The sequence below is a fragment of the Perca flavescens genome, chromosome 17, assembly GCF_004354835.1.
Source record: "Perca flavescens isolate YP-PL-M2 chromosome 17, PFLA_1.0, whole genome shotgun sequence".
In the NCBI taxonomy this organism is placed as follows: Eukaryota; Metazoa; Chordata; class Actinopteri; order Perciformes; family Percidae; genus Perca; species Perca flavescens.
The window spans coordinates 12,103,319-12,123,405 of record NC_041347.1 but is presented as its reverse complement, the minus strand read 5'-3'; the positions used below and the strand labels follow the sequence as shown (position 1 = coordinate 12,123,405).

The window sequence follows — 20,087 nt, the reverse complement described above, 5'->3', positions numbered from 1 at the left end:
TCGCTACTCGCTGCGGAGATAATCGCCGTCACTCTCTCACTTCTCCCTCGCTCACTAGCTCCCCACACACACACATACGGCGACTCGACACACACACATCACACATGCACACACCAGCGCACCAGTATAACCATCAGGCCACTTGTATGCTACGGAGAAAGCTCTGCGTGGAGTCTCCGGCAGCAAAAAAACACCGCTGGCTAAACTATTTAAAAATGCCGTCTCTCGCTAGCAATGCAGTGATCAGTGACGCTTCTTTCCGACCAATCAGCAGCCTGCAGGGTTTCACGTCACCTTCTCGGCTCGCCTCAGCTCGTTTGGAACCTCGACTGAGGAGGTACTAAAAAAAAGTACCTGTTAGCAGGTACCAGGTACTTTTTTTCGTAATGGAAAACCAAAAAAGGCGAGTAGAGTCGAGGCGAGGCGAGTAGGTACCATGTGATGGAAAAGCGCCATAATACAAGTTGATCTCCTTACTTGGTACAGATGTGTTTGATTGTTACTAATGTATAATTGTGTCATTACGCTTTAAAAAGAAAGAAAGAAGTGTAACAGGGTTTTACAATGACTAGTATGAATACCCCCAGTGTTTTCCGTACAAACGTCTATGTGTCAGTGTGTGTCTGTGTGTCTTGAGTGTGTGTGCGAGTGGGACGAGAAAATTGAGAGCCAGAAGTGAAAGAGAGAGCAGCCCAGCTGTACACAAAGGAGCTGTTGATTCCCAACATTTCAGCCTGTCTCCCTCTCTGAATCCTACACATTATATGTACTAATCATGTGGAGCTGCAGCAGGTGTCCAGCTCTGAACACAAACTGGTCTTTATCGCCCTGCTCCACTTTCAGAACAAATACTGTTTACGCTGATGTTTTATCACTTCTCTTTGCTTGGGTTGGCCGTGTCTATCTGCAGTTGTTTTCAACCTATTTCTGTCTGGGACCCCCACCCCTATGGAAACCTATAACATGTTTTTAATCCAGTAACAATATTAGGAGATTCAGTAACCTTATTAAGAACACAGCCTGCATTTGTCTTTACACCTTTCTGCTGTGCAAAAGCAAGTTAAACATTTCCCAAACAAAAGATAAGGACTGTGCCACTTTGTTGACAGTGAACCCGATAGATCGACTTTAAATAATGTTTGCTTGATCAGTTTGACTAGTGTCTTCCTGTCTTCCCTTATCACAAATCTGCCATCTTGAATTTAAATCTGCACTTATCAATACTATCCAAAGAATTAACAATGAATCAAATGTACATATGTGAAAGGAGGAGTTGCTAATAGTCACCAACCCAAACAGAATTATGACCAGTCTGCAGTTCTCCGTAGTTCCTCTCAGGTCTATAAAGTGTTCTTTCAGTAAATGGTTGTTAACGTTTTTAGTGCCGCAACTTTACTGTTTTGGTTGATTCTCACTGCTCTCATCAACCTTGTTTTTAAGCAACAAAAAGGTCTGATAAAGCCACTGTATACTTTGCCGAAACTCAGCTAGCTTTGTGTCATAATAATTAGCGGTGTGCAAAAAAAATCGATTCACATTCGTATCACGATTCAAGCTCTACCGATTCAAAATCGATTCATAGAATTACAAAAATCTAAATTTTCTTTTTCCATTTTGTAATGGCGTGTATACTATTCCCATGGATGGCACTGTGTCGAATTCACACTGATGCCTGGGCACTCTTGTCATAATCCAAAGAAGAACGAGTGCAGCGGAAGTAGTTTAGTCGGCGCAAACAATGGCAAACCTCACAGGAAGAATTATTCAACCTGCTCCATCCTCATTGAAGGCGAGAGTTTGGGCACATTTCGGCTTTTATAACCTCGAGGGGAAGACGGAACTTGATAGGAATCGTGCTATATTCAGGTTTTGCAAAGCGAAAGTTAAGTATTTTGGAAACACCACAAACTTGAGAACTCATATGGTACGCCATCACCCAGAGATTCCCATTAAAGACGTGGACGAACAACCTAAAGTACCTAACATGCCAGTCAACCAACACACTCTTTCAATGCTCTAAACTCCCACCCAACTCTGAACGAAAAGCTCTTTTTATTTAACAGTTTTATTGTATACTTGAATTAAATGTATTTGAAAATTGGCCAAAGCTTGGCACTTTGCAGTTTTTAGTTGCAAAAGTTTTTATTTTTGTATGAAGACATATAAAGTAATATCAAACTACATTTAATTTGTTGTGTTTCTTTTCTTTTAAATTGTATGCCTACTGCAATCACATGGGAAAAGTAACTACATTTACAAATTGTGAATAATTGTTTTTAACCAAGAATAATTTTTTCGATTCTGAATCGAATCGTGAGCCTAAAAATTGATATTGAATCGTGACATTTTCTGAATCGTGCACCCCTAATAATAATGTTGGTATGTGTAAAAGAACTATGGTAAACTACCCTCCATGTTACCAGTCCCCAAATCTCCCTACTCACAGGCCAGCAGAATAACCTCCAAGTGACTCCTTTGATGCGAAACGCGTCACTTGGAGGGTTGCTGCTGGCCTTAGGGCCTGTTGTCACTGTTGTGTTTAAAGCTTTTTACATTGCCCCAAGTCAAAAAAACAAATGCAGCTTTAATCATAGTGATTTTGTGTGATGTGTTTGCTTGATGCTTTTCTTTTGTTCCCTATCAAAGATTTGTCCAACCAAACGTGTCTAACGTGCCACAAAAAATGATGAAATTTTGCTGTCTAAATTGATCTTTCTCACTTAAATCTTAACATCCTTGCTGGCATCACAGCAGTTAGTTTTTTGTTCCAACATGAGTCCGATTCATTCAGCTTGACTTGCACTCCACCCCTGCAGCATTGCCTGCCCGGCAGTGTGAGAACCTCTGGTTTAATTCAAATGTAACTTCAGGAAATACTGTTCACGTAGTCCACTCCTCCCCCGAGAGGTGTGTCTTAACTCCAAATGACTGTGTGGCCTTGGTATTTCCCAACAGCTGGTGCAGACAGAACTCTGGGAAATGTCAGACATCCGCACTAGTTGTTTTTCATTCAGTTAACGATGCTAGCTTTAAGGGCAGAGGTGTGGGAAAAGTCATTTTGGTTTGGTTATATCACATTCAGAATACTAACACTATGATGTTTTACATTCTTGCGCAATTGGCACATTTAGCAGCACAGTTCCTGATGTACTCAATGATTGCACAGTTAATCCTGCCAGTTCTATGAGCTTACTCTTTATCTACCTCATGACCGTGTTGTCCAGCTTAATGGTTAATCTCTGTATCGACAGGTGGCAGAGCACCAGGGACAGCTGGAGGCTCTGCTCGTAAGAGGCTCCACCGAAAACCAGGGTACATGAGAGGAGAGCAGACCAGACTACTGAGCACTACTCATGGCCAGGAGGAGGAGGAGGAAGGGAGGACCCCTTGCATTAGGAACGGAAAATCTGGACGTCACACTGACATCACCGAGGAAACCAGCGCTCAGAGGACACCTCCTGTCAAAGTGTCCTTAATGAATCAGCAGCAGCCTGATAAACTCACATGCAGCTTCCAGAAGAGTAAGAATCTTCCCTGCTCTGTTACCCGCCAGGTGGACTACAGTGCCATTAATGGTACATCCAGCCACCAGGGTCCATCCTCTCCACCCCAGAATGAACTCAGGTTAAGCCCAAGCCCGGCCCTCCGGTCCTCACCAGAGGACTCCTTTAATTCCAGCTTCAGTTTCATCCAACAGTCTCTCAACTCCAGCCAGAGGACGGACGCAGCCACTGCCACACCATCCCGGGGGCCAGAACCACTGAACCAGTCAACTAAAGCACCTAGTTCACCTCAAACCAAACCAGCAACCTTATCCATTGAGCACAATGTCTTAAAACAGTCAACTCCTGTCCAATCGGTGCCCTCCTCCACCCTAAGCAGCCAGGCGGAGCGAGAGGAGCTGTCATTAGGTGGGCGGTTTTGGCGGGAGTGTTTGTGGGGAGGCAGGGAGGTTACGCCAGACCTGCCTGACTGTGACTCCCAATCTCTGGACATAGAGATCACCTCCTCACTGTCTGTGGACTCAGACACCGCCTCCGCCTCTTCTGTCACCTCGGGCTACGAGAGCGCCACGCCTGCATCGGACCAAGGCTGGGACAGCCTGGTGAAGAAGTACGAGGGCGTGCTGCAAGACTGCCTCCAAAACAACCGTACTCACACTAAGGTGGGCATGTTTGGCTCCGGATGCGAGGATTATTGAGTTTATTAAATCAATTCCAAGGTCAGGCTCAGAGTCAAGACTCTAAATCACATCAACATGTTCTTTTTAAAGTAATAGTTTGACATATTAAGAGAAATGACAAGATCAGAAGAACAAGAGCAAACTACAGTGTGCAAGTTTTGCTGAGGGTAAACACACTTTACCAAAACTATAAAATGAGCATATATGTAGCTCTGCTAACTGCTATCTGTCTGCTGCAGCTCTAGACTGCACGGTATGCTTCAACATTCAACTCCTTACAGAAAGTCTCATCTACCCAGGTTGTTTCATTTTTATGTATTTAGAGGTCAGAAGAAGTAAAACTACCAAGTATTTATGCAATGAAAAAGATTGCTGATGAGATGCAGTCAGAGTAGTGACACCTAATAATGATAAAGAGCTTTTAAACTTCACTGACCCAGTCTCACTTTGAAATGATGGTCATTGCACCCACACTTTTTTTTTGTTGGTCTGTTTAAAGAGCATTGCCCTCTGGACTGTTGGGTTATCTGTTCGGTCTTCTGTCTATTGTGTCTCCCTTCTCAGATTGAGTCCATGATGTTGAAGCTGCAGAGGCTCCAGCAGAAAGCCATTTTGGATGACGACTATGACGCAGGTGAACTAAGCTTGCTTTAATAAGTAGGTCATTTCAGCTTCTGCTGTGGGTGGATTGTAGTGAGCTTACTTTCAACTAACTTGTGTTTCGGACATGTTTTATGCCTTCAGTTTGACGTTTAGAATGAGGTAAGATTATGGGAAGTCTCCCAGCTGCCTTTATTGGATTTCTTGCAAAATGAATTAGTTGTGGATCATACTGAGATGTTTGATAAAGCATGTGAGGCTGCAAGAAGACATTTTTTTTGTTTGTTTCCTGACTGGTTCAATTACTTTTACTGTGATTAATAATTATTAATTATATGATTTGTAATATTTGTTTTATATTTAACAATGTGGCCTAATACACAGTGTCTGTTATTGGAAGATTAGTACAAATGATACCTCTTACTTTGATGATTAGTATTATGATTAGTATGATAGTTGAGTTGACCCTGACTTTAATGGTAGTAGTTTCTCTGTATCATAAGCTGAAGGTTTGAAAGGAGTCCGTCCTGATGTCTACATGCGAGTTCTTACCACATGAGATTAATCAGCCGAGTTACACTAAAAACTGGACATTGTGAAACTACAGAAAGTAGCGCAGAGTGCAGTTAAAGCTGAAACAAAATCCACATTTATTTACAAGAAAAACCTTCTGGGGCAGTGTGAACACAGATTTCTTTTTCTTCATTCCCTTTGAACTTTTGATGTTTTAACTTTGAAGACTTTGTGGGAAAGAACCAATGAGTCTGGAAACCTTACAAGTTTAATCTGGACTTTATTTTGAATCCGTCTCCAGAAGAAACAGAATGTTTTTCTAGCTGGCCTGAGGAAAGTTTACTTTTAAAAGAGGACTGTGTATTCAGACCCATTTCTTGGACTTCGTGACAGAAATAAATACCAACATCTGCTGTAGACCTTGAACTATTTGGGTCAGCGTGTCTTGTCAGGTTTTCGATTGCTTTTTTTAATATTGTGCATCACAAACCTTTCTCTGACATGTTAAACGGCCAGGGAAGTTCTTTCCTGCCCTGTTAACTTCTCTTTCTGTTTTTCAGTCAGCAGCTTTGCATAAAATGAAACAAGAAATAGGACAGTTGATTGGATTTTCTTGCTGATAAACATCTGGATGTTTTACCCTCAAATGGTTATCATTGTATCATCAACTTAAGCTAAAAATCCAACAGAAAGGTCATGTTGTTGTTTACTGGGTCAACAGATTCTTAAGATTTGAATGATAGGAATTATATCTTCTTGGAAACCACAAGCTGAGAATTGTTCAGTACTGACAGAAGTTTGCTCTCTAGTTAAGGTATAATTTGGTAATGGAATAAGGAGTGATGGGTTGTTTCAGTGAATGTAGCCTACATCAATGTTATTACCTGGAGAGTAATCAGATTTCTGTACAGTCACAAGTTTCTACATTTACTTTCTGACTTGAACCTATAGTTGCTAATTACTGAACTTTTTAAGCAAATGTAGCTGCATGTTATTCAGTATGTGCATGTGTGTTTTCAGCTGAGCGTTTTGGGAAAAAGCTGGAGGAGCTGTGCAGGGAGCGAGGCGCTCTGAAGATGGGTTTACCCTCCAGACAGCCCAGCGTGGCTCTGTTCCTCGAGGGCCTCACACAGGTGGTGCACAGCGCCCTCCAGAGGGCAGACTGCAGTCAGTGCAGGTCAGTCACACAGCGACTCCATGATGCATTATGAATGTATACACAACTCACACTCTGCTGAGGCCACAACCAGCCATAGATCAACATAAACATAATGTTCTGTAGTTACTGTCATGCTTATTTTAAGCCACCAAAGTAATCATAAGCTACGGTTTCAATAAGTATAATATTTCTCCCTTACTGACATATAGACAATTACATGTTTAAGTGAAATGTGAAGTGAAAGGTAATATAATGTTTTTTTTACAGTACTTATTTATTTAGACAATCATCTGATACCATTACATGGTGATAACCAATAGCACAGCATAGCTACAAAGCCCTACTGGGTTTGCAGTGTTGAAGTCGACAGGTTGTTCAGCTCATTTTGACAGCTTTATGTGGTTAAACTCATAAGCTTTGTCCTGAGATCATCATGATCATGTTATATCTTCCATTATAATGTTGTAGGACAGAGTAGTTTAAAAATAGTTCTTGCAACAGGAAGGAAATCAGTGGGGGCCTCTCCAGAGGGTATCCTGAACAAATAACCCAAAGCTCATGCAGCAATGCATTGTCACTGTGCTTTCCACACATACCTGTATCTCAGACTTTTTCAAATGCTGAAACAACAGAGAGGAAAAAAACATGCCTCCAAACATTTAAACGTCACGTGTTTTATACAGCACGCCTTTCAGTTTTTAGTGAGTTGGAGCAAGAGTGTGTAAAGCCGCTTTAGTTGTAACATTAAGTATTAACTAGTACAGTGCCTGTTCAAGATGTGCCTGTTTGGAACGGGCCGATTGCTTGGCCTGTGATATTGCTGCTTGTAGCTTTCTCCAGGACCATTGTACCCCAAAATGAGTTACAGAAGGACCCCAAAGCACTTAATAATAGAACCCTACTGTATAGCCTACTACTGACTTACGGTGTACTTCAAATTCAGAGGGAAACACTGTACTACTAGCAAAAATGCTCTGAGTGAATTTAAGCTGGGCTTTTATTGTGAAGGGTAGACACTGAAGAGCCAACATTATGACAGCGTTTATTTTCTTTTTCTCAAAATTTACGGTCTTTTTAGTTTAATTCACAGTTTATTAATATCCGATATCCAACGCTGTCCGAACTGCTCAAAATTCCAAAGGACCAAAAGGACCCTTAAGTGTGAACAAAGGTTATGAAAAATGAGAAAAGCCATGATTAAAGATGTGAAAAAACGATTGCTGAGGCTTCTTTTTGTGAGTTTTGTTTGCGTTTGTTTTTGTGACTGGTTGTCAGGGAGACTGCGGAGCCTGATGCAGCGGAGCGGTCCGACTCATTGCATGGTCCGCTGCATCGAAGAAATCGTCTGATCCAAGAGAAACGGCTGGTAGAGGTAAATTCAGCTCACATTATGTCATAAAAGCTTAAAATGGCCATTACTGCCTCTTTGTTTCACAGCTGGTGTAATATAACACTGATAAATGCTAATTATTTATAGAAAGACATAGCTGTGCTCATATTTGCATCTCTCAGTTTCAGAATTAGTGAAATTTGGTTCTGTTTCAGCTTAAGTACTTGAATATACAGTGCTAAATGTACTGGTTTGGATAATTAAAGCACTACTATTTTATTTTATTTATTACATACATACGACATACATGGGCTATTTTTCCAATCACAAACTAAAAGAACAATGTCATGTCCATCACATAGAACAATAACTAACTAACTGACGCGTAGCAGCTGATAATTAATGCAAGGATCCTAAATGAAACGTGTGCAGGAGGAGATAGCGGAGCTGCAGCGGAGGCTGGCGGAGCGGAGGGAGCGCAGTCGATGCCTGGAGCAGCAGATCCAGCAGGAGGAGCAGCAGGTGGAGGCCGAGGAGCTGGAGGGCTCCATGCTGAGGAGCTGCACCGTGGCCCAGCTCCGCCGCATCAGCCGAACCCTGCAGGACCTCATCACCTCGGAAAACCGCACGCAGATCTCCGTCTCTCCGTCACCCTCCTTGCGCAGGTCAGCAGCGCATACTTGCGCAATGCACAATATTTCAATTTCCTTCTATACACCAATATTATTTGTGTTGCATTTGTGTTGTATCAGAATGTTTTGGGTTATAGATTTTCATGTGCACGTTAAAAGGGTAACTACCGTTCTTTTCAACCTGGACCCTATTTTCTTAGGTTTTTGTTTTTAAGTGACTGATGGGAACAACGATCTTTGACACTGGTCCAGTGTTAAACAAGATCGCTGCAGTCGGCAGCGGTAAAACAAGCTACAATCTAAGTTAACAGGGCAATTGTCCAGCTTGTATTTTACATTCACAAAAGTGCTTGTTTTGCCGCTGACAGGCTCAGATTAATATTCTAAGAGTCTGACAACATTATGGAAAGGATCCCTTCAGAGACAGACCTTTAAAACCTCTTTGAGACCTTTCGGATTAACCAGAAACAGCTCTGAAGTCGCTAGCGCTAAACCCACCAGACACACAGATGTTTTTTATGTTTAAAAACTCTTTACTCTTTAACAGAAAGGTCGACCTCCTTAGAAACTCTTTCCATAATGTTGTCAGACACTTAAAATATTAAACCTGAGCCTGTCAGTGGCAAAACAAGCACTTTTGTGAAGGTAAATACAAGCTGGACAATTGCCCTGTTAACTTACATGTTAGCTTGTTTCGCCGCTGCCAACTGCAGCGATCTTTCTTAATACTGGACCAATTTTAAAGATTGTTGTTCAGTCACTTAGACACAAAAACATAGGAAAATAGGGTGTAGGTTGAAAAAAACAGTAGTTACCCTTTAAAGGAACACGCCGACTTATTGGGAATTTAGCTTATTCACCGTAACCCCCAGAGTTAGACAAGTCCATACATACCCTTCTCATCTCCGTGCGTGCTGTAGAGTCACAGCGTGTACAAAAAACAATGTAACATGAGACACAGCCGTCTTCTAACCGTAAACAAACCGGGAACTATATTCTCAGACAGGTTGCTGCAAAGCAAATCATTCCGCCCAAGTACTATATTCTTCCGCCTGAGAATATAGTTCCCGGTTTGTTTACGGTTAGAAGATGGCTGTGTCTCATGTTACGTTGTTTTTTGTACACGCTGTGACTCTACAAATCACAACATGTAAATAGGAACATGTTGGCGTTATTTTGTCAATTTTGTCACAATTCGGAGCAGTAGGATTACTGGAACCATTCACCTGCAGGATCTGTGCTGGCCTGATGCCGCTGGCGGCGTCAGACAGCCTTACAGCACGCACGGAGATGAGAAGGGTATGTATCGACTTGTCTAACTCTAGTGGTTACGGTGAATAAGCTAAATTCCCAATAAGTCGGCGTGTTCCTTTAAGTGGTTGATTACATGCTACATACTAGCTGCACATATTCTCTGAGTTAAGACTACCCCCCCACCCCAATTGTTCAATGGAGTCAAAATTTTATTGGTGGAGTCTGAACATTGCCAAACACCATAACTGTGAAAATAATTTGCTGACTGGGCCATCACATGCATTGCCTTTACTAAGAAGTGATATGATTGGCTGAAGGTTACACTTGTAGTATCATTTATAATTAATTGTTTATCAATTTTATTTTATGTTCTTTATATATATATATATCATATGCAATATGGATCATATGAAAAACACAAGATTAACCTCAAATATATGATCACAGGACATGACAGAAAACTTGTGTGAGTGGATAGGTCCCACAGCTCCTGCAGTACTGTCAGTCACCAGGTGGGGCTGCTAGAGAGCTGTGAGAGGTAGTGACATAAAAAACATCAGTCCATGAATTAAATGTTTTTTTCCTGTATCAAGTCACGTCTTTTCTTATCATTAAATTAGCTGGTTTGGAGGAGGATGTGTCAGAACAGAGCCTCTATTTCACTAAATCTTTGCCTCCCAGCTTCATTCGTCCTCCGACAAACAAAGTGGCATTTTTAATGACTATCTCCTTGCAGCAGGACTGTCTTGTCTTGTGCCAAGAAAGTATAACTGAGTCAAAAGCACACCATCACGGTTCAACCCAAATAACAGCACAGAAGAGCTCTGATAATTAAAGAAGGAAATACAGATAGAGTATCACACACATTTGGATGTTTGGGAGGGATGCACGTGCACTTTTTTATGATATCTAGCTGTTGTGCCAGGGGAGGTTAAATGCACTTATTGTTATTTGATTTGAACAAAAGTGCCTGCCAAAAATAAATGCAATGCAATAATTGTCTAATACTTCATGAGGAATGATTTGTTTATTTTCAGGTTCAGATAGGATGTATCAAGCAGCCACAACTACTTTTTCTTTATTCCTCGCATCCCCCTGTGCCCTCAATCCTCTTCTCTCCCACCTGCTTGAACCTGCTTTGAATTTTAATGGTTTTTCTTAGATGCAAATTGTACTTTGCATCATATCCTCTAAAGTTAATAGCTTGCGACGGAGCACCGTGAAAAAGCCTCTCTATCTTGCCACTCATTAGAAAGACATGTAAATTGTACTTATCGCCTTCTCGGTGGTGTGACCCATGATCACAGGCATAATTTGATATCTGACATATTCTCACCCTATAACTGGAACGCATTTATTCTCGCTACTGATTGAAATTGCAACCCCCCAGATTGGATATTCAGATGCGCATCTCCAGGTGGCGTGCTGGATGATGATCATGATGATTGAGTTGCTTGCAGTTCCCTTTCCAAATAACACAGGACATGTCTTTCTCATATTAAGATGCATTTCCTTATGGGTACTGGATTACAGAAAGCCACAGTATCTAGAGTAGCTGCATCCTTAAAAAAAAAAAAAAAAAAAAAAAAAAAGGGTGCTGTAACACTGATGTCCAGAGACAACATTTTACTCGGACTCACCCTGAACATCTGTTTGAATAACATGAAAAGGGCATACTGATTTTTGTCATATGAGACGACTGGGATCTCAAGGTGACTGTGTTGTGCATAATGGATTTTATGCTCCTTTTTTCCATCTTCTAATTGATTTATATCTCTGCTAGCGAATAATGTGACCTTAATGGTTTGTTCAGTTTGCATGTTTACATACATGCACAGAAACGACCCCTGATATCTGCAATTATCTAGAGAGTTTAATCTATTGGGCCATTTTTGTAAAAACAATTCAAATGTAAGCCAACTAAATAGTCTGTGTGACAGGTCAATTTGAAATGACTTGAATGAAGCTGTGACTAAGAAACAAATCATCTCACAGCCTAGTTCTGAGCTCAGCATCTTCCTCAGATTTGTATCCACTTGATTTCAAGATGTAAACAGCAAAATATTTTTTTAAAGAGCTTTTGGAAACACTAGTATCTCCAGTTTTTGCATTATGAAATGTGGCAAGATTATTATTTTTAAAGACCTAGTAGGCATCTAAACTAGAACAGTTACTTGAGAATGAACAACAGGCACAAAGAGAAGGCTTTTTCCCAGAGCAGACTGATCTCATAAAGTGGCGTATGTATGACACGCCAATTTGTATGCCGTTTTTGCGTGTTATCAAGACGCATAATGGCTTTTTAGCGTGTTTATCAACGCCGTTCGGCTGCCATTAACCTACATTACGTGTGAATTTTCGCCGTAGCGAGTAGTATGAAAGGACGTAAGTCCGCGGAGGGATGTTGGTTGGGGTGGTGGATGGGTAAAACACAGGACTTTCACCCAGGAGAGTCGGGATCGGGTGTGGCGTTTGACAACTGTTTTTTGTTTTCCTAAGCGTGTGACGTTGGTCACAGTCGTGTTTTTGTCGTTTTTTGTGTTACCAAAGCCTTTCCCAATGTTCTTTTCCTAAACCCAACCTTTTATTTTCTTTGTTTTACACACGTGTGACGTTGTTCTCGCGATAGTACGGCACGTTCTCGATAAGGTGTGTATGTTTACATCCGCTGTATACAGCGTAGACATACACGTGGAAAGCTCAAAATGCGTACAGATAACACGCCATTTGGCTTTAGGAAAGTGCCGTGTATGTTTCCGCAAAGTCATGATGCCATGTTGCCCGGAGCTAAAACACTTAAAGGGATAGTTTGACATTTTCGGAAATAAGCTCATTCACGTTTTTTTTTTTTTTTTTGCTTTCATTGTTTGCAGACAATATCAGTCTAAATCAACTTTACTAGACAGTATATAGACCTTTTATTCTGGTTGTGGATAACTGCAGGCTTTCGTTTGAAGTTCTTGCTGCTTATGTCCACTGCAGATGCAAGGATGTGGATTCATCAGTGAATAACTAGTGTCTGCTCTTTTGCTCTTACAAGAACTTTTAAGACATTCCTTTATAAAAGTCATAAAATATTCAGGAACTCTCTTGTGTTCAGATGAGGAGATGCCAGAGCTAACTGGTGGACTTTTAATCCTGTCATTGACATCTATTGATTTCACTTGAAGCCCCCAAAATAAAAGAAATACTCTTTTTTTAGAACTGCACTGTAACATTATTTCCTTCTCTGCAGACTCCAGGAGCAGGAGCAGGCATTAAATCTGTCCATCAAGGAAGCCACTGCTAAAGTAAGCCACTGTTCTTTTGACCCGATTTAGTCCATAACAGCTCCGCCTCGTCTCAGCATGCCAGCAATGACTGAATGTGTGTGTGCATATCTAATGAGTAGCAAGTCAAACTAGAAAGCATGTGTGCCAGCATCATTGTATTATTAAATATGCATACTAAATGTCAGTGTCTGCATTCATGTGCTTATTTTTATTTGACATGGCAGTGAACCGTCAAGAAATTGCATGTCAGAGTCATGTCAGATCGTCATTTTGAAAAATTCCCCCTTATAAATCCTCCGTAAAACAATACAACACTAGAAAAAATACAGATAGCTGATTAATTCTGATGAGGAATATGCAAATTAATGTGTAGTGATGTAATTGTGTAAGTTTTTTTTTTTTATTATTATTATTTTTACTTTTTAGCAGCCACATCCAGTGGATGTCATAGGTGTACTATGTGGAATATCTGTTGAGCTAGCTTGGCTTTGGTAGGTTTTCTATGCGTCCTATTCCTCCTGTACGTGTGAATGGCTTTTCATGCTTCCCCATGTGCTGTGTCTCTGGAGTTCCCTCTTGCTTCTCAGGAGTTTGCTTTTCCCTCTCACTGATCTTTATACATAGATCTCTGCAGCTGGAAAAAAAAAAAAAAAAAAAAAAAAAGCCAGAAGCACCAGAAATCCATCAGAAGTGGTGGCTTAAGGAGAGTAGGAGCGATCACAGCAGGGGGCTCAGAAAAGACCAAGTTTTACTGCGGCCGTTAGAAAGCCATCATCACATGGTTGGTCGACAGCTGCGACTGCACCTCAAAGGAATATGTTGGCTTTCCACAAAGAGACACTTTTACCTCAATCACAAGATTGTCCATTGTTAAGTCGAAATGAAAAGTTTTGTTCCTAAATGAGATATCCACCATGTGGGAAATGGCACACTTGCTGTGACAAAATGATTGCTGGCATCAAAGTAACTTCCACTGTCTCTATTGACTTTTTCAAAATTGACAAATAGATGCCTGATGTTTTGAAATTAAATCAGCAATGTCAGAATTTCTACAGTTTGAAAAGCACTTCAGAGAAGTTTCCAGTTCATGTAATGCGTGAAATAAAATTATGCAAACAGTTTTCTGTATTTCTGTGCGAACTCCCTGGAGATGTTCTGCCTCAGAAATACCAAACTATTTGACAGCATTTTCAAAGTGTTTCACAAAACTGTGTCAGATTCAAGTAGAAAATGTGTCAGAAAATCCAGCTCCACATCCCGAGTGGTGAAAATAGTTCCTCAGAAGAAGGAAGCACATCACGGGTATTGTATCTGGCTGTTTCTCAAAGTGAATACATCGGAAAGAACAGAGGTTTAAAGGGCAGAGTGAGGGCAGATGGGGGGCCAGACAGGCTGTATCTGAAGCCATCACCTCCTCTGTGAATACAGCAGAGCTAAGGTGCTGCATCCCCATCAGGCCCGTGACATTCAGGGCCTTTTTTTCCTCTCTTGACATTCTAATGGCATCTTTTATGGAGATTTCACATTTCCTGTCTGTCCACGTGAAAGGAGATGCACTCTCTGTCTTCCTAAAGGTTATAGACAAGGTAACACATCGCCGTTGATGCTCTGCTGTGTATTCAAAGCAGGGCGAGCGCAGAAGGACAGAAATGAATCCGTAAGGTCTTGTAAGAATGAGTGTCAAAGAGAAAATGAAAGCGGAATTGGAAATGAGCTACGCATCCTGTGGGATCCATGTTTCTGCAAAGGTTTTGTTCGTTACCACCCTCCCCCCGCTATCTCCTCAGCCTCTTCTCCTCCTCCTTTCCCCCAGGTGGTCATGAGTCAGAGGCTGGGCAGCAGCCTGAGGAGGAAAGTCAGCGAGACTGAAACTCAGCTTTTGGCACTGCATGAAGCCAAACTGGCAGCCATCTCAGGTAACGCTCCACTCAACCACACCCCAGTTCAACCCGCACTGCATTTCACGTCTTCCATTTACCTCATTTACTTGAATCGCCCACCATTAGGCTCACTTAATTACGCTATTAATGATCGAGGCACTCATTAATGGGCGGTGTAAGCATAATGGCCTCCTGTGGTGCACCGGTGCAGGTAATGACTTCAGCAGTGCCAAGGAGCTGAAGGCTGAGATGAAGGCGGTGTACCAGGAGCAGGACCGGCTGGATGCTCTGGCCAAGAGGCTGCACAGCCTCAGCTCGGGTAGCAGCCAGGAGCTGGCCAGGATGAAAGAGCAGCGGCAGCAGCTCAGGCAGGAACTGGAGCAGAGTGAGGCCCAGCACGGTGAGTCACTGACGACGGTCTACATCAACATTACATGGACTGTTTTCATCCCGAAGGAGAAACTGGGCTGCTGTAGGCAATACGATCCCTTCCCTAGACCTAAATCTCATTCACAGTTGTAAAAACATGAGAATATATGACCGGAGTCTTTTTTTATTTTTCTTACCACGGCGCAGTAATGTAGACAGAAATGAGTTGCGTGCTGTTGTGTATTCCGCCTGGCCACACACTGCAGATAAAAGCTAACCTTTTAGCCATTACGGGGCGATCAATAATTTATCTTTGTCCCTTTAAACCTCCATTAACTGATTTTCTGGCCACTTGGGGGCAGTGGAAACAAGCTGTAAACACAACACTGACATATCCTTTTAAGTTTATTTGTCGATGGCGGTAGTTCACACATCCAGCAATTACAAAGCAACATTATCAGTCTTTTAAAGTCATATCTCTGGCCATCTGGTGACATTCAATTTTCACTCTACTTTTTTTTTTGGTCACCTGAGTAAAAACAAAAAAGATTTTTTTTTTTAAATGCACCATTATCCAACATTTGTTGTACTTTAAAAAAGGTGCCTCTCTCTTCCTTTCTGTGAGTACACCTTTTGAAATATCGATTCAAATGTGCACCATGAGAGCTCTTTGGAAGGGAAGTCCTCTCTTGATGTTGCTACACGCAGAGAGGACATCAATGGACAATGACTTTTCTCCCAAATGAAGGAGAAGTGATCTGCTGTCAGTGGGGAGGCGGCATCAAATGAGTTACCAGCAGGATTGGCAGTTGTTGAGAGGAAGGGGAGGGGCGGTGGGCTTTGTGTGCAGGGGAAATGAGTTCTAGATTGTGTGAAGTAGCCAATTACCTCCAAGCTACTCAGTGCCGACATAATGTGTCAGCACTCGCGCACTCTCCAACTAGGGAAGATCTGAATTTATTATTTTTTTTGTGTGGGGAGGGCGGCGCGGGGCACGGGGTGGCTAGATTGGTTTGTCCTCGTGGCACTGGCAGATAGATAAATGGACTTTGACAGAACCTCCAGCAGTGCTACTCTCTCAAGTCCATCAGTCACAGGGAGAGTTCTAAAAAAAAAAGGTCCCCCTCCCTCTCTTTTGCTCAGTGCCTCAGAAAGTGAAGTGACAAGGCCAGGGCAGGTAGTGAAAGACCAGAGACTGGAGCTCTGGATAGGGCTCCTGCTGCAACCCCAAGGCGTGCAATCAGCCATTTAACATACACTGTTATCTAGACCAAAGATCTTCAACAGGGGGTCTTCAGAGTTACTGCAGGGAGGGGGGGCACCAAATTATTGTTCAATAATTTTTCTGAATGTTTTTTTATTGAAATGTCTGAAGTTATACATTAACATGAAACCAACATATTATTAGCAAAGATAAATCAGCCTATTTGTGCAAAAAAAAATTGATGATAGGCTTACTGACCTATAGGTAAGCAAGCCACTAAAGTATCCATCTACAGATACAGTTAAGCATAAGGATTCACTGTGCCACATACATGTTTAACATTAAAACATGATGCTTGTCAACACTACTAACTTAGTATTGTATGCACCATTAAAAGCTATGTGTAAAGACCTTAAGCCTCCCTACACGTTATTATAGGCCCATTTAAACTCAGTTTTATTAGTAGGGGGTCCCTGCTCAGTCTCTCTTTCAGCTAAGGGGTCCTTGGCCTAAAAAACGTTGAAGACCCCTGATCTAGACCATTAAAGCCTGTGACCATTAATGTCACCATTAACCCATTGTTTTACCTTGAATGCACCCTCTGCTGCCACTAGGGGGCACTCTTTCATTGTTGCAGTCAGGCAGAGTTGCATTGAGTTTTTATGGGGTATACGAATGCATGGACTTGGTATTTTTGTTCATGTAAGGTCCATGATTTTTATATTATTGTAGTAGAAACTAATTCCTTTTACTTCCAAATTGTGTTTCTTTTCCTTTACCCTATGTGCACGAAACTAAGTCACCTGCCAGATTTTTGTTGGTGAAATACAGTCCTGAACACCTTGTCTTGCTAAACAGCCAAGGATAGCATTAATCTGACCCTGACCCTGACAACCACCAAGTTCACCTCAGTGTCCTAAATACACTGTGCACCTCACACAGTATAATGCAGCTCTTAACTGGGAAACCAGTGAAAGGCAAATGCTCAGGGCAGAACAAAGGAACAGGAATCAGGTGAGAAAAACGTCACAAATGTGGGAAGAGACAGCAAGTTAATGATTGGTTGTGCGGCTTGCTCAAATGGGCGCACACAATATGGCAGCAAGCGCAATTTCACAATGTGTTGCAGACACCAAGCAAGGGGCTCATTAAACTGTCATCCTATTTGGTAATAAGGGGCTGGCACCTGCTAGCTGGAAACTGATAGCCCACAAACAGCACATTAATATTTCTTTAGCTGGAGGGGATTAGAAATTACAGTCTACTTCAAAGTCAAGATGGCCATCCTTTTTTGTTTCTGAGACATTTCTAGCACATCCTTATGACACTAGTGGCATACTATTACAAGAAAACCATATGCCTTTTTCTTGAAAAGGCCTATTGTCGTGGCATGAGCTCTAATGCAACACATAGTCCAGCTGATACCTTGACAGGATCCATGCACATGCATTCACTTAAACTACACGGCTTCAGCTTGTTGAGCATCTCCGCCCAGCGTACTTTGTGGCAGGGGGGGTTTGGCCTGGGAGCCATTAAATCTCTAATTGCCAATGACACAACTGCTGATGAATACCAAACCCATTATAGCCAGAGGTTTGATTCCCTGCTGAGAGTATCATTTTGTCCCCAAGAGAGTTCTGGAGTGATACTAAATTTACAAATAAATAATTGAAGAGCTGAATAACACAAGTAAATGACCCCCAGGAGTGAGGACATTCAAATGTGGAGGCAGTGTCAGTGTGTGCTCCTCTTGATTTATCCAAGTATTCTGCCAATGCTTATTTAATGCTATTGTTAGTATGCAGGCGGTATATTCTGTGGCAGTCAGGTAATTTGGCTATCTGTGATCAACACAGTAGGTTGTCTTCTTCACATAGCTCCACTGGAACACATTTAATTAGTGTTTTTTTTTTTTTTTTTGTCTTTTGCTGCATCTCTCCGCACTCTATTGTTTCTTCACACAGCTCCAACTCGAGTGTCACCTCTGGCTTTATGGTCCTTGGCACAATTTGGGAACCTGTTCGTGCCAAACTCAACTGTGCATACCAGTCAAAGAAGCTGAAGTGTACATCAAAATGCTGTCTCTCGGTGTTATAAAACAAATGCAATTTCCTCCTAATGGAGTGCCCATAGTAAAGGCGAGGACATATATGATTTATTCATGACTCTGCCTCTTTCAGGGTGCTTCTGTTGAGAACATGATGGAACGTATGACAGCTCTTCTCCTAAAGAGTGTCTGAATGATTGAGAGCGGTGTAGTGGTTAAGTGGACCTGGGTGAATGTTTCCTGGTTTTTATCTCTGAAGTTTTGGCAGTATTCATTTTTCCTGTGATTCAGTAGAGGATGTCACTCCAGTGTGAGTAGTATAGCATCCATAACCATCAGAATTACTGCAAAAACATAGGGAAGTTGATTGAGATACCACTACAATAGCTGGCACCACTGCATCTATCAATTTATTTTCCATACGACTTAAAAGGAAGTTGAGTTCCAGTGTGTTTTTAGCCATGCTAGCAGTATGTCAGCCCACCACTTTGGTCCAGACTGATATAGCTCAACAAGTACTGGATGGATTATCATTTGACTTTCCATCTAGTGCAATCAATTGGTGGTCCAATACTTTGGTTTATGCAAACCTAATGGCATTCTTATTAGCCTGAGCTGTACTTTGTATTTAGTGCTACTTAGCAAATGTTAGCATGCTAACACAGTAAACTAAGATGATAAACATGGTGAACATTACACCTGTTGTCCTCATAATGCTAACATTTTAATGTTAGCATTGGCATTCACACCGCCTCAAACCATAGCTCAAAACCCACTGACAAGTCTGATCTCCGGTTACATGATTCGCCACCGCAGCGTGACGTGGGGTTGCATTTCTCCAAAAGCTGAGTCGGTATAAATTTTTCGTTGCAGGCTCGCTGTGTTTTTTGGCGTGTCCCCCCTGCAGCAACCCCTGCCGCAGCCTAAACGCACTACCCCCATTCAAAATGAATGGAAAGACCTGCGGTCAACGCAGGCCTATAGCACCACTGTGGCTAAGTACAGCCTCACAGAGCAGCTAGCGGGGCTAGTTTAGACAAAGGTCTAAGTTGAGGTAGGAGACAAATTCAGAAATGTGTTTTTGTGGAAAATGTATCAGCCAAGTGCTAATGGGGTTTCCCAAAGGATACAGAGGAAATAATAAGATGCCAGTTTAATAGAGTGGGAATGTGAGCAGGTGAGCTCCTGAGATAGTGTTTCAGAGCTTTTATGGCACCACATTTTGGGAGAGTACCTCTTAAATGCTTCCCAGATTCAGCCATCAGAATTTTTTTTTATTTTGCAGCCCACATCAAAGTAAGTTGAGTCTCCTCTAAACAAACTCTGTTTACCGAGTTTGACTTGAGTTATAATGACAGTGAGCATGTCTAACATTTCAGTCAGAGCAATTCAGCACCCAGAACGGAAATATATATATCCACCCAAGCACAGATTGTGTACACACAGCCAATTTTTTGTCAAATGATTCCTTTTGTTGTGCATTCGTGCATAGCCCCACAATATGCTACGCTGTGCCAGCTGCAATCTGTGTACTGCTATGCTTTGTGATCCCACAGCCTTAAAGGGTTCTTGAGTGCCTGTCTGAGATATCAGCCTGTCCCTCTTCCTTCGTTAGCTATGCTGCTGTTAAGTTCAGATACATTC

The 20,087-nt window shown here is 41.9% G+C and overlaps 1 protein-coding gene across 1 annotated transcript in view; it reads left to right on the top strand.

Moving 5' to 3' along the window:
* The window catches only part of disc1 (DISC1 scaffold protein), a 46,061-nt gene that overhangs the window by 3,047 nt on the left and 22,927 nt on the right, over positions 1 to 20,087 (top strand). Inside the window, exons 2-9 of the mRNA XM_028603109.1 lie at positions 3,252 to 4,165; positions 4,748 to 4,817; positions 6,317 to 6,473; positions 7,731 to 7,827; positions 8,218 to 8,450; positions 12,907 to 12,961; positions 14,757 to 14,859; positions 15,035 to 15,223. Of these exons, the coding sequence (XP_028458910.1) occupies positions 3,252 to 4,165; positions 4,748 to 4,817; positions 6,317 to 6,473; positions 7,731 to 7,827; positions 8,218 to 8,450; positions 12,907 to 12,961; positions 14,757 to 14,859; positions 15,035 to 15,223 (1,818 nt within the window). The remainder of the gene's footprint in view (positions 1 to 3,251; positions 4,166 to 4,747; positions 4,818 to 6,316; positions 6,474 to 7,730; positions 7,828 to 8,217; positions 8,451 to 12,906; positions 12,962 to 14,756; positions 14,860 to 15,034; positions 15,224 to 20,087) is intronic.